Below are 15,512 nucleotides of genomic sequence, written 5' to 3'. Positions count from 1 at the left end.
AGGAACAGGTGAAACAGATCAGGGCGTGACAGAAGAGGGAATTGTAGATTTAATTCATATTTTTGTACTTGTCCAACACAGCTCCCTAACCTCCCAGCTACCTCCACTGACGTGGTGGTGACAGGGGACGATGAGGGGATCTTTGGAGTTGAGGCAGGATTTCTTTACGCCTTGAAGCCTCTGGACAGAGAGAAGCAGCCATCTTACTCTCTGCAGGTTGACAGTCACACATTTATGGCATTATCTAAGCATGTAGGGATATGTTTACAATACATATGATTATGACCTATGAGACTGCATGGATGGAACGATATTGTCATCATCCTCATCAAAAATACCATAAAATTGAATGCAATATATTGCAATGATTTGTTTTAATTGGGGTGTATTATCTCTGGCTTGAGAGAAACAATGTCCTCAAACAATGTACTGTCTCGCAACACCAAATGAGACATAGACTCCTTAGTTAATTCCAATCAAATTAGATCTTCAGGCTATGTGTCTTTATTAACTTATATTCGCCCTTCATACTTACAGATGCATTTACTTTAAGCTGGAAGTGAGTTTTTTTCCCCCAACTTCTCAGCTGTAATTGCCACTCGAGAAATTAATTAGCACAGGAAGTCAAGTAATGTCACCCACGTTAGCCCAGGACTGAGTGACAGGCATAGCCAGCCATTACAGGAACGGAAGACAGACCTAAATTAGGAAGTCAATATTTTCCATTTGAGTAGCAGTCTGAGTGAAAGAATGCTATTACCTCCATGCTTAATTTAGATCTCTGTACGACATTCCTAATATAATCTTTCAATTTTAGATTGGAGGAGATTGGTGAGAAATATTGTATATGTAAAAGTGAGAGACTACAATGTCTTCATATAGCATTGGAGACATCTTTAGCGGGTTATGAGGGGCACGTTTAGATACAAAGTGCTTGAAACCTTGTGTGCTTTTCGCAGGTGTCCTTCTCAGCATCCGTGCAGTCTCAGAGCTTTATGGTAGAAGTATGCGTCATAGACAAAAACGACAACGTGCCTGTGTTTATCGAGGAGAGCATGAGAGGCAGTGTGCAGCTGGGACTTCTGAAAGGTTGGTTGTACTTGCCAGAACATAGAGCCCATCCACCATTCAGGAGAAAACAAATACCGGAGTTCACAGAAGGGATTTTAATTTGTGACACATTCATGAGTTTATTTCTCAATACATACTGATGAGTGATGTTTGCATTGTCTGAATCTTTATGACTTATACAGAAATAGTATCACCTGAACTATCCGCATGGCTCTAGTGAAGGACATGTACGGTATGTGTATTAGAAGTAGAGGTGATGTGCTTAATCTTTTTTCATTGAAGTCTTACTACATTCTGACCTTGGGCTATTGTGGGGTAGTTCTTTGAGTTTTTGCGTCAGAGATGACTCAAGCGTCTGGATTTATGTCACTGAGGGGACTCGTGTTTGAGCGGAGGGAGCTGTGTGCGTGTGTGAGCATCACACCACCAGATAATAGTGGGTTACCATTGATTACATTGTGACATGACCTTCAGGAAATTATAGAGCAGACTTTACATTGAGAGGATATTATATTAATAACCCCATAAAGTGTGCCTCTATTCAAATGAACTACAGTAGATACGAATATGTTAACAACTAATGTTTTTACCAAATGTAAAGTTATGTAAAATTATGTTAGAATAAAGTCAGAAGGTTATCATAATTAAATCAAGATTGTCCAGGAGGAATACTAGTATTTGAACTGAGTAAGGATGTTTCACTATAAGAAATAGGCATTGTCATCCTAGTCAAATCATAGTGTGAATGTACACAGCTGTACAGAAGCTTGTCTATCGTTCTCTTGGCTAGGGATCTCATTCATGCAGGTGGGGGCGTCTGACCGTGACGACCGTAACACAGCCCATGCTGACCTGCGCTTCAGCCTGATGGACCAGACCCCCAGGATCCCCTCCAGTCACATGTTCTTCATAGACTCTGTGACCGGCGAGGTGTCTCTCACTGAGGACGGTGAGTTACAGGCCCCTCACTCAACTGCCCTGTTTTATTCTACATGGTATTGTCTTACTTTTCTCTGTTCACTGTTAAATGAATTACTTAGTACACCCCTTCTCAATCCACATACACACACACGCATGTACACACGCACATTCCCGTACACACACACACACACACACACACACACACACACACACACACACACACACACACACACACACACACACACACACACACACACACACACACACACACCACACACACACACACACACGCACGCTCACACACACCCCCCCCCCTCACCACACCCGTACACCAGTTAACTCTGATTTTAAAAAGTCCCAATTTGGACAGTGCTGGTGTTATTTCTGGATTTATTGACTATTTCTGCACGGTGCTGGTGCCCTTGTGTTACAGCTTGACTGAAGCTAGACAACACTAACAACCCCAATCCACCCCATTGGCTGCCGCTATAGGGCCATTTAACTGTGAAATTGCCTAATTACATCATTATGATGTACTTGTCAGTGGATTATTAACAATGTTTTCCCACTTTTTTCAACGTGCTGTCTGTGAACAACGTAATGCAGCTCTCTGATTGTAATATATTGATGTGTGTGTGTGTGTGTGTGTGTGTTCCAGGGGCTTCCACCCTGGACCCAGAGATGTGTGGCCGCTACAAGCTGTCAGTGATGGTGAAGGACATGGGGGGGAAACCCAACGCTTTCTTCTCCACGGGCATCGTGACAGTGGAGGTGACGGGGAACACCTGGGCGTCACCGGACCCTGTTCGCCTCCAGGAGAACCTCCCTGGCCCCTACCCCATCCCCATCTCACAGGTAGAACCTCCCTGGCCCCTATCCCATCCCCATCTCACAGGTAGAACCTCCCTGGCCCCTACCCCATCCCCATCTCACAGGTAGAACCTCCCTGGCCCCTATCCCATCCCCATCTCACAGGTACCTCCCTGGCCCCTACCCCATCCCCATCTCACAAGTACCTCCCTGGCCCCTACCCCATCCCATCTCACAGGTAGAACCTACCTGGCCCCTATCCCATCCCCATCTCACAGGTAGAACCTCCCTGGCCCCCACCCCATCCCCATATCACAGGTATAACCTCCCTGGCCCCCACCCCATCCCCATATCACAGGTAGAACCTCCCTGGCCCCTATCCCATCCCCATCTCACAGGTATAACCTCCCTGGCCCCTACCCCATCCCCATATCACAGGTAGAACCTCCCTGGCCCCCACCCCATCCCCATATCACAGGTAGAACCTCCCTGGCCCCTACCCCATCCCCATATCACAGGTAGATAATCCCTGGCCCCTATCCCATCCCCATCTCACAGGTATAACCTCCCTGGCCCCCACCCCATCCCCATATCACAGGTAGAACCTCCCTGGCCCCTATCCCATCCCCATATCACAGGTATAACCTCCCTGGCCCCTACCCCATCCCCATATAACAGGTAGAACCTCCCTGGCCCCTATCCCATCCCCATCTCACAGGTATAACCTCCCTGGCCCCTACCCCATCCCCATATCACAGGTATAACCTCCCTGGCCCCTACCCCATCCACATCTCACAGGTAGAACCTCCCTGGACCCTACCCCATTCCCATCTCACAGGTAGAACCTCCCTGGACCCTATCCCATTCCAATCTCACAGGTAGAAACTCCCTGGCCCCTACCCCATCTTACAGGTGACACACAGTGATGCTTTCAGGGATCACAGAGATATCTGTATATTCCTGCATACATTAATACTCAGGTGACCTTTGCCTCTTGCATAGAATAATGGAAAGGGGTCATCTGACAAATGTCAAACACTGTGAACTTTCATCCAATATTTTATTTGACCGTTCATTGTAAAATGTAATTATGTAATGGAATGGAATGGGTGAAGCAGGTATAATAAGGATACTGCAGTTGTGTTGTTGTCTTTTTAGTCCGCCCCCCCGTCCCCCCTGGGCTTTCCTAAGAGACCAAGGTGTGCATTATTAATGTCATTCATACCTCTAGGCTTTCCCCTGCCTGAGTCACTGCAGCCTGAGGTTCCGTTCCCGCTGTTGGTGTGTGTGTGTCTGTGTGTGTGTGTCCATAATGTTGACGATTGTTCAATCAAACCTCACACTTTGTTTCTGACTTAGCGGTTGTGATTGAATAGGGATCAGTCTCTGTGTGGGGCCAGTGTCTCTGTATCTGCACCTGGTCTCCTTTACAGTCTGACCTTTAGCTTGTTATTCAACATTTATAATATTAGCCACAGCCCAGTGCTTGCATCAGCACCAAATCACTAAAGCTGTGTAAATAACTGGAAACATCTGACATTATCAGAAAGAGGGAAACAGGATGTTCTGTAACTGCTCAGTAGTATGGATCTTCTCTGCATCTCTATCAACATTTATTAGTCGGGAAAACAATAGTCTGTTTTCTATATATAGGTGCTTACAACAATGGAACATGGTCAGAAATGCAAACCCAAGACCTCAAGACAGTAACGCAAACTCGAGAACATAAAGTCATGATTTGCTGCGAATATGTGCATTTCTACATTTCAGTGTGGTCTGTGGGTGTCGCCACAGTAACTCCCCTCCTCCTCCTCCTCTTCCCCCTCTCCTCCTCCTTTCCTCCTCTCACTCACGCCAGTGCCATCCGCCCACTGAAAACGTGTGGACTCAAAACGTGGGCAGATTTGATCTTTTTCACATTTTCCATGCCAATTTACCATCATAAAATAAAATCTATCCGAATGTGGACAGGCAAAATCTCAAGCAAATCCTACTAATCTCTGCCGGAACATAAATGTGTGTGTCTGTGTGTGTTTGTGAGAGAGATAGAGAGAGAATGTGCTAGAGGTTGTACTCCAGAGCTCTTCACAGCTCAGAGGCAGGGTCGGGGAGGTGGGCTGCTGACAGAAAAGCATGGCTCAGGTTTAAAGTATAAGATGACTCTCTTCTTGAGATTCTCAAACCCTCATAAAACTGTAAGCTTTTTTAAAATCTGATTGCAAAATAATAATTATATATGCCATTCAGCAGACACTTTTATCCACTGTCATGCGTGCATATATTTTATGGATGGGTGGTCGCGGGAATCAAACCCACTACGCTGGTGTTACAAGCGTCATGCTCTACCAACTGAGCCAAGAGCTACAAAGGACCACAAATCATCATGATGTATACTATTTTATACTGCGATGTAAAGATTATATTGGCTATTTCTTGTGTTTGTTTTGTGCATTTACTTAGTAGGAATCTGTTTGTCAACATGCTATTACTATATTACAATTATAGTTGTCGGGGCAGCACATAACACCACATCTGCATGTCCAGATGTACATGTACTGTGCCTACATGATGGGAAAAGCCTCTCTCCACCCACTCTGCATTTACCACCATGTGTATGTAGGCGGTAGGACTCACAGCTGTGCTGTTACCAAGCAGATGGGGAGGTCATGTTGAAAGACTGAGTATGGCTGGGAGCCCTTTACTATCAGCAGCATGGAAAGTCATGTTTCTACTCAGTAAAATGTTGTGAGACACATAAAGCGTTATGCTGATGGGTTTTTCTTCTATTTATGCATTTTTCTTTCAAAATATTTTCCTTCAGTCATTGATATTGATATAGGTGCACTTTGGTTGTTGATCTCAAGAAGCATTGCTCCTCTTTGGTCGTTTTCGGGTCTTTTTCCAAAATAACAATTAGACTAAATCAAGGCAGGAGAATTCCACATTGTGCATACTTCTTATACATGTAAGTCAGATTTGTGAAATAAAATGTATCTATTAGAAATACAGTAGTTGTGCACTTAAAGGGCAATTACCCCATTTTCAACCTTATTTTCATTATCTCCAGCACAATACCAGTGTCTACAAATGTGAAAACGGCGCATTTCTACGTTTTGAAGAAAAATATACAAAGTTACAAAGTTCTACCCGATGACATCATCAAAAGTGAAAACATAAAAAAAATTGTGATTTTCAAACACACTATGAGAATTTCTTTGTGACGTGAGGAGCAAGAAAATACCCTCCCTCTGGCTAGAAACTCGTTGCAGGTTTTGAAAATCACTGATGTCACAGATACATTTTTAGGACCTTTCTTCTTATCTTTTTAACCACAGATCATAGAAACGCACCGTTTTCCCCATATGTAGACACCGGTATGGTGCTGGAGATAATGAATATGAGGTTGAAAAGTGGCGGCATTACCCTTTAAGACTGCTTATTCACAAGGTGACATAGAAGACAGAGCGTGCATCGCAAGCTGTTAAAAAAAGCACAGAAAGCAAAACATTACATCAGCTACAGTGTACTCTACTCATATCCATTTTTAGAACAACCAAGTCATTAATCACATTGTTATATACTACATCTATTCAAAGCACTGAGGCCCTGAAATACCATGACACTCGGAGGACGGCAGTCGTGAGAAGAGGGGCTTGTGTATACACAGCCTCAGCGTTTGGGGAGCCAGCTCCAAAACAATGGAGTGGAGTGTGACAGTGTGTTGAGGAGATGCACATGCCCCCTGTGTCTCTGCCGGCGACCTCTCCTTCTTGGGCGCTGTTTCATGGGGTCCTCTGAGCCAATCATACAGCTCCCTGTCTGGCCCTGTGCTTTAAATCAGTGGAAGCTCCCCATCCAATATGTATGAGCTTTTGCTTTGGCTGAGGTCTCTGGTCCTCATCACTTCCTGTACATTGACTCAGCACTTTATCATTTAAACACCTCACAGGTATTTACTAAAGGTCAGGGTTTCCCTCTCTAGTAAAGCCTAGGTACATGCGAGACAGACAGAGAGTGGGAACAGCGGAATGGGGGGCTCAATCCTACAATCCCGCAGTGCAGAGAGAACGTTGAATTGACCATGTTCAGTTTATGAGCTGTTCTGTGCCTTCCCTGCTTCCCTATGCTGTGTCTAGGTGAAGTGGAGTGGAGGTCTGGTAGAGTATAGCCTGGAGGGGGAATTCCCAGAGATGCTGTTCACTGTCAGCAGAGAGGGAGTCATCTCTCTCAACGCCCCACTAGACAGAGAGACTCAGGACCAGGTGAGTGACCACACAGTTTTCATTAATATTGTATCATACCTCCTGTCTTTATCATATAGTAAGGACGTGTTAGGGCTGTGAACGCATAGTCATGTCATGTGATGTACAACATTACACTGTAAGGACAGAGGAAAATCGGGGTAAACAAGAAAAGGAGCGTCATGATTCAAATCCCAACGTGTCTTTTTTCCTCCTCTGCAGTTTGCCAAGAAGCTAAGCTCCAAAGCTGTACAGGATTAGATAAACATCACTTTTTGGCACAGGTTGACTTTGGGGTCATTCTGCAGAGTAGCAAGCAACGTGTCTGGCCAGAGACCGTACTGCTCACTGGTCTGACACAAGGAGAAATCCGTCACTGTATTGGATGTGCTGTTTCTACGAGAACTATACCTATAGAACAGTAATTATAAAGCCAGATACACCCCCTCTTCCCTCTTTCTCCTCTCTCCCTACCTGGCAGTGACTGTCACCTATCATGATGGAGTTGTCATGTTCCAGCATGCATCACACTGAGTCACAGCCTATCGATCCACCTCCTCACACAACACAACACAACACAACACGAGTGAGGCAGTCCAGGTTCCCTGATTGCGATGGTTCCCCGCTGACTGACTGAGACTCATATGTCAGCGACATGTGACTCTTACAGCTGATGGAGGGAAGAGGAAGGAGAGGAGGAAGGGGATGCATGCACATATGTACAGTACCTCTCGCTTGGTGTTGACAGAGTTGCGTGCCCGTATAGGGTGCAGAGATGAGGAATCATCTCTGGATGTGTCAAAAAAGGCGCTATACAAGCAAAATGCCTCAGTTCTGTGAGCTGAGTAGCAGTCCAGGAATCAATGGACACGCTGAGTGTTAGCACTGTCACTGCCTATCGTTAACCTAATGGCTTCATCTTCTAAAGACAGGTCGGAGTGAAAGGGGGAGGGGGGGAGCAATCTGCACTCTAAAAAAGCAACAACTTGTTTAATTCACACACATACACCCCACACACCTCCCACCCCCCATCTATTCTAAGAAAGCTCAATAAATAATGAATACAAAATTGTTGTGGCTTCATCTCAGACTGTGGTCCCAGTGTGTAATTGTGCCATGTTCAATGCAGAACATGAAGATCTTTCCTGGCTGAGAGCTGGCGCTTTGTGTTATTCCAGTGTGTCTGTCTGTGGTCTCACTGTGTGTCCAGACAGGGAGATTTGATCTGGACACTTTGTAAAAGCACATGACCCCATGTGGCTCTGTCTGTTAGTTCCAGATCAGCATCGTGGTGGAGCGTCCGGACGGCAGGGAGATCGCCAAGCCTGTGGAGCTGAGGGTGATGGTGGGCGATGCCAACGACAACAGGCCCACGTTCCCTACTACACAGTACCACACCGTGGTCAAGGAGCTCGCCCCACGGGGTGAGGCACAACCCTCAGAACACTCATATAACACACTCCTACAGACAACTCCGGAACATACTGGATCACAAAGGCCTTTTGTTTACGCTTGAAACGAAAACCTCCAAAAATAAAAAACCATGGAGATATTCATCAGTACGCTCGAAATAGGATTCTGTGTTTCTCACTTGAGGGTTCAAAGAAAATGTGCTTTTTCCCACACACTAATCTGTGAGGACTTTGCTCTTTTCCCAGGGACGGAAATCCTCACAGTTCAAGCAGCCGACAACGATGATCCGAAAACAGATAACGTGAGGATCTTCTACCGGCTGGTTGGCCAGATCCCAGAGAGCCCTCGTGCCTTGTTCCGGGTGGACCGTGACTCTGGGGTCATCTCAGTGCAGGCAGACAACCTTGAGGGAGCCGCCCCACAGTACACACTGACCATCACTGCTGAGGACGCTAAAGGTGACCAACAGTACTGCATGGCAATGTGGTTCTGTGGTGTTAGGGAGAGGGGTGAGGGATTAATTCCACAAAGATAATGTATACATAGTACAATGTAAAGATAATCCAGAGATACTCTATAGTAGTAACCTATTGTGATATGTAGACACGGGTGCAGTGGTAGTGTAAATGAGTTTTAGACTAGCAGATGCAACGTTGGAGGTTTTCCCTCTGCTTCCTTTGAGGAGAATATTGTTTAAATATGACACTACAGTGACTGATGATCATGATTAAGACTGAGGGCAGCAGTATGAAAGAGGCATGCCAAACTAAGTGACTCACTAATGGAGCCTATCTCTCTCTGATGATGATTTCATTTGCAGGCTTAAACAGCTCCTGTACTGTGGTTGTGACAGTGCAGGACGAGAACAACAACCCGCCCGTCTTCACTCCACACGAGGTACCTTTACACAGGCTGAAGAGGGAACTGACAGTGTGATTTTGGGGTTTGGGGGATAGAAGTGATTCAGAGCACTCATTGCACATCTCTCTCTTATTCAGTATATTAGATGTTTCTCTTCCGTTGGATGGCTGCTGTGTGAACTCTCCCTCCAGGTCACTGATTTGATTTCCCAGAGGGGAGCGAGATGGAGTGCTTTGAGGGGGATCCAAGCTTTAATCTCAGGCAAATACAAATGTAGGACCTTCATTTGAGCCAGTTTGCTACAGCAGGAAAGTAATCCTTCAGCAACAGAAAATGTGAATTATTATGTGGATTATAATTAATGGACAATTTTTCGTAAGGGAAAATCAAGTCTGAAATTTCAAAGTGGAAATTACAAACTTCAGAAGCATTTTTAAACCTCAAATACACTACACGTTTTACATTTCCTGCATTGCAGGAAAGTTCTCCTACAACAGGGTGATCAAATTAATATCCTACAACTTTAAAGATGGAACCATATTATTGTAGGGTTTTTTCTCATTGTGCTCCAAATGGACAATGTTCTCTGAGTTAATCTGAATAAGCCTCAGATGAGGCCTGTGAGAATCCTTTATTTATAGAATAGGCAAATCCACAGCGTCGCCATATAAAAGCTCTAAATGATATCCCTCACACATACAGCCGTCGGAACATTTCACATCTTTATAGAAAAATCATCGCACTGAGCAATATTTACTATTATGTCTGAGCTGACTGGTTCAAAAAAGCAGTTCTAGATTAAATATGAAATACTTTGTTAAAAGTGAAAAATGCATCCCTTCTAGTACAGAAATGAACTGCGTTGTTCTGGAATTTGTCATTAAAAAGCCCTTAGAAGTGACTCATAAGAGATCTCATTAGCCGCACAGTGTCGTCATCTCCTCTGTGCCTACTAATGAAAGGGACCTTAGTCTTAACATAAACACTATTTTTGATCTATGAGAGCATCTTTGGGGACAGTCAGTGTTTCCAGCAATCTTTTCCATAGTCGATCCTCATGAATAATGAAGTCACCGCTGAGGTGACAATGAGACAACATTGGGTTAGCGCTGGCCTCAAGGTATGCAGTATACGGGCCAAAGATAGACCATTTTCTCACATACTGTTCCAGAATGGAAAACAGTCTACACCCACACCTCCTGAATAATGCAGGAGACAGGATAGTTGTGAAAGATGTGGGAGCAAATCGTCATCTTAAGATGGGGACATGTGACAATGAAGCACAAAGCTCTTGTTGTCCTCACTGGTGCTAGACTAAGTCAATGTAAACCCCAACTGTGCTTATTATGTTTAGATGCTCTCGGAGTGAGAGAAGGTACTGTTAAGATACAGGAGATATATTAATATTCTATTGTTATTCCAGAGTCATCCAGTTTGTTCCTCATTGGGTTCAAGCCATGCCAAAAGATTTACAGCCATTCTCATTTTGTATTCTCTATGCACCTCAACAATGCTGTCAATCATTTTTTGAGTCGATGCCAGCCCCAGGCTCATATTCTCTCACTCTGGCACACACACACACACGTACACGCACACACACACACACACACACACTGAGGTGGAAAAAGCTCTTGAGTGGGTCACGCCAGAGTGCCCATGCTTTTTCCAGCAACATGTGAACGGGTTTGTAGGGAGCTGGCAGGTGAGTGGTGAGACCCATGGTATCAGCGACCCTCTAGCCCGGGCAGGCAGATCAGAGACACAGCCGTTTCAGTGGAGGGCCACAGTGAGTGGCTGATTAAAGGACTCCCAAGCAGAGAGATAGGAGGTATGTGAATGAAGGTCAACAACACAGGGCCACAGGGGACATGCCTGCATACACACACCAGACCTGGGTCAAATACATAACCTAGATTATGTCAAATATGTTCAAATATTTGAAATGCACTTGATATAGTTAGCTAGTCAGCCTGGAACAATGGAACCAATGGAGTAGTCCCAAAAGTGTAAATTCCAAGCTAAATCAATCTAATTCTAAATAATACACTTTTCAACTATTTCACACTCAATCACATTTATTTTATAAAGCTCTTTTCAACAGTTGTCACAAAGTGCTTTACAGATACCCATCCTAAAACCCCAGAGATATTTTATTTTTATTTTTTTAACTAGGCAAGTCAGTTAAGAACAAATTCTTATTTACAATGACAGCCTACGCTGGGTCAATTGAGCACCGGACTCCCAATCACGGACCATTGTGATACAGCCTGGAATCAAACCAGCGTCTGTAGTGACGCCTCTAGCACTGAGATGCAGTGCCTTAGACCGTTGCGCCACTCGGGAGCCCAAAAGAAAGCTACGCAGATGTAGTAGCCCCTGCTTCATTATCTTTTTCTTCTCCCTGTCCTCATCCCCCCCTCCTCGCTCCCTTTCTCCTCTCACCTTTCTCTCTCCCTTCTCCCCTTCTCTCTTAGTACGGCCCCTTCCACCTGGCAGAGGATGCTCCTTTGGGAGCCACGGTAACGGCGGTGTCAGCGTGGGATGCTGATGAGAGGGGAGGAGACAGCTGGCAGGTGAATTACAGGCTGGAGTCTGGCAACGAGGAGGAGGTGTTCACGCTGGTCACAGACAAGCAGACCAATGAAGTTTCACTCATCCTCTCCAAGGTATGGCAATCGCCTTCATTCAACAGTCTCTATTCTCTCTTGTTCATTCACAAATAAGACACAACCCAGAGAGCCCTAGACGTCGATGAACAGGATGCATTTTAACATGATCTTAACGTGGTAATAATATCTTCATAGAAATACGCAATATTGACTCTAATAATTATGCATTTCGTTAAGTAACCATAAGGAAAAGATACATGCATATCGAATCTTACTTTGTATATCACTTTCCATGTCTTTTCATACACACACACATGGGTATTTCAATGACACGTGTCCCAAAAATAAGCCATGACAAAAATAATAGTTTATCCCCAAAATAATCTGAGCCCATCTCTGGGGTGTCTCTTTGGCTCTTCCCTGGTCTCCTGTAATCCCCTCCACCCTCCCAGCCCCGCCCTGCCCCAGCTATCTCCCCTGGCCTGGACAGGAGGGCTTTGGAGACAAAGAGGGAGTGTTTGTCATTGTTTGTGTCCCCATTCTCTGGAAGCGGGGCAACTACGTTCTACCTCTCTATGGGAGTAGAGGAATGTTACCTATATTCCACAGAGGTAAACCAGGAGTTGCCTCCGGTATGGTCTAAACTAATACAGGACTGGAGCACATCCCCTTTGCATTGTGTCTGATGAACCCTGCCATACAGGAATGATATGCCGTATAGGGCTCTGACATAGGCCTACTGTAGCTCATTTTGAAGCACCACATATGGTGTATATTTAGTGCAGCAGTTACAGGCTCAAAGCCAGCCAACGACCGTCCTGCTGATAAAATAGCTTGTAAGTACACCAGAGCCTGCTCACTAATATGTGATCTTGTGGCGAGACTGAGTCAACCCAGAGGGTAATCTCGTTGTCTCAATAACAGCAGCTTGCACAAAGTCTAATTCATAATTACACAGTGCCATTAGTCTGTAGAAAGTAATTACAGTTTACTCACCATATAAACCACATAGGCAAGGCACCGCTAACTAAAGACTAGCTAATCTGTCTCTCTGGTGCTGTGCAACAGTTGTTGTGAGAGCATGAGGATAATGTCACAGAGAATATTCAGCTCCTGCTGTGCTGTAGGCGGATGTGTCTGAGGTTGTGTGTAGCGTGCTAATCCATGTGACCGGATCAGGAAAAACTCCAGGCCTTTTACCAGACCCATGTCAAGCATGTGTTCTGTTGAAATGTCTCCTACATGCAGTACCTGCCGTCATGAATGGTGAATGAGAGAGGACGGCGTAAAGAAGTGTGTGGTCAGTCGCCTTGAGCTGGGTGGCAGGTGCACATAGCTGATTCCATCCTTTTCAGGGGGAAGAATAGAGATTACAGACAAACACACACACACATACCATACACACACACGCACACGAACACACACGCACACACACCCACATGCTGGACTAATGCTTTGATCTTATTATGATCTTGCGATGAAAGAGGGGATCACAGGTAATCGTCTCCTTCTTTTTAAACCCATTCAGCTGGAGACTATCATGCTTCAAGTGTCCCCATTTAACCTAGTGGGCCGCCCTCCACACAGCAACTTAAGGCCAGCAACAGCAGCTGAGTGGTGGTTGGATTCTTCTGGTTGTTGCCTGATACAAACCTGCACTTCACTTCCAGTCAACACCATTAGTCACTCCAACACTGAACAACGTCTGTGTTTTCTCTCTGGCAACAGAGGTAGCTATTTGGGCCAGGCGACATGTTATTAGCAACAGCAATCGCTTCATTTCACCCGAACGTAGACAACACAGGGGATACAATCACGGGCTGTGAACTCACAGAGTAAGCATAGCAACGGCTGTCCACTAACGGGATTCTCTGTCACAGGCAGGATTCATGTCAGGTGACACGTGAATCAAATGGCCGTCCCTGTCATTCCAGTTTGTTTTACAATGGAAATAAAACTCCTCTCTGCCGGTAAATCAGCTTGTCTCACATGCAGGTGACGGTATTATAGAGGCCTTTTTTAGAGTCACTGTGCAGTGTTCTACAACCCTCTCCTTTCCAGTAGGATCAGCCTGTAAATCTGTGGAACACGTAGATTCCCAGCAGATATATACTGGCTCTTTCTGACCTCCTGTGTTTGCTCCATGAGCGTAATACAATCCCATGCCTCTGTTGGAGGGGGCGGTTGGATATGCTGCTCAGTCTAAATGAGCAGCCTGTGCGTCTCATGGAGTGCTGAAATGGCACATTCACAACACATTCACTGACTGCTTTTATGCTCTTTAGATAAAGTCTGCTATTTTCTGGGAAATGTTAGTAAATCCCTCCCATGATTATTTTCCTGGTGTTCATTCTTGCCCTGTAGAACACTACGTTCCCATGTTTCACAGCTATTCGAACACTACATGTATGTAGTTGCATGCCCTTCCATATGAGCAGCATTTCTATGGCAACCTGTATGCATGCAGGTGCTGGACTTTGAGCGGGAGAGCGAGTACATCCTGGTCCTTAGTGCTCAAAACCCAGTGGCCCTGGTACGAGGGAGGTATGGCCCAGCGTCCACGGCAACCGTCTCCATCTATGTGGACGATATCAACGAGGGCCCCATCCTGTCCCAGAGCCACTACGAAGTCACCGTCAGAGAGGGGGAGGAGCCAGGACGGGTTATTGCCACTATTCGTGGATATGACCCAGACTCACACCCAATCAGGTGAAACATCGTTCATTGGAAATAATATAAAAATAAACATTAATTCACAGTTTAAAGGCATGGATCATTGTGTTATCCCACCCCGTCTATACTTTGAAGGAATACGTACTAATGGTTTGGGTTTTGTTTTTGTCCAGATACTCGCTCAGAGGAGACACAAAGAGGTATTTCTCCATTGGGAAGTACTCAGGTGAGCTGAAGACCGTCCAGGCCTTGGACAGAGAGGAAAACAGCACCTACACCATGGAGGTCATGGCTGAAGATGGTCGTAAGATGGTTTTCTGAGAATAATGTCTACTTCTATAGCTTTCCAGACAGAGGGTCCAGGGCAGCTTAGACCTCGGCCTTCTGTTTGTCCCAGGGGGTTTCAACTGTAATAAGGCAAGGCTAAAGCAATACTTACATTGAGAATTCAAGACCACGCAGTATTCACTGACAATGTAATAAGCAGGGAGTGAGTCATGCGAAGTGACAGCCAGTGTGTAGCTAGCTAGCTGGTGGGTGTAGAGTGGGAAGTGAAGAGGGGGTGTATGTTGTATAGAAAACTCCAATCCAATCCTCCCCCACACTAGTTAAGCACGACTCAGAACAGAAGACAGACTTGCAGAGTCTGAGAGCTGCACACGGCACCTCTCCAATTACCCGCTGCCCTTATCCCTCGCATGCACTTATCATTTCGAGTAAAAAATCTATTCAAATGGGCCCATTACCCACAGAATGGGGGCTCTGACTCACATCTTGAATCCACACCTATAGAGGTTAGAGAGGACATTGGTGTTAATTGGTGGAGGAGATAATGTATTATGTTGGTTGGATCAAAGTGTACAGGTATCAGAAAGATTTTAAAATAGGCTTTTAATGTCCCTCTGTGCTTGTC

The 15,512-nt window shown here is 45.3% G+C and overlaps 1 protein-coding gene across 2 annotated transcripts in view; it reads left to right on the top strand.

The window, feature by feature from the left end:
* Positions 1 to 15,512, top strand: part of cdh16 (cadherin 16, KSP-cadherin) — a 33,243-nt gene that overhangs the window by 3,783 nt on the left and 13,948 nt on the right. For both annotated transcript variants that reach the window (XM_014175513.3, XM_014175512.3), the window contains exons 4-14: positions 82 to 216; positions 960 to 1,089; positions 1,862 to 2,020; positions 2,651 to 2,847; positions 6,939 to 7,064; positions 8,317 to 8,467; positions 8,702 to 8,914; positions 9,277 to 9,353; positions 11,792 to 11,983; positions 14,394 to 14,635; positions 14,773 to 14,903. In XM_014175513.3, coding sequence (XP_014030988.1) covers positions 82 to 216; positions 960 to 1,089; positions 1,862 to 2,020; positions 2,651 to 2,847; positions 6,939 to 7,064; positions 8,317 to 8,467; positions 8,702 to 8,914; positions 9,277 to 9,353; positions 11,792 to 11,983; positions 14,394 to 14,635; positions 14,773 to 14,903 — 1,753 coding nt within the window. The remainder of the gene's footprint in view (positions 1 to 81; positions 217 to 959; positions 1,090 to 1,861; positions 2,021 to 2,650; positions 2,848 to 6,938; positions 7,065 to 8,316; positions 8,468 to 8,701; positions 8,915 to 9,276; positions 9,354 to 11,791; positions 11,984 to 14,393; positions 14,636 to 14,772; positions 14,904 to 15,512) is intronic.

The sequence above is a fragment of the Salmo salar genome, chromosome 26 (assembly GCF_965601325.2).
Source record: "Salmo salar chromosome 26, fSalSal1, whole genome shotgun sequence".
Classification (NCBI taxonomy): domain Eukaryota; kingdom Metazoa; phylum Chordata; class Actinopteri; order Salmoniformes; family Salmonidae; genus Salmo; species Salmo salar.
This window is presented reverse-complemented; position numbering and strand designations above follow the sequence as displayed.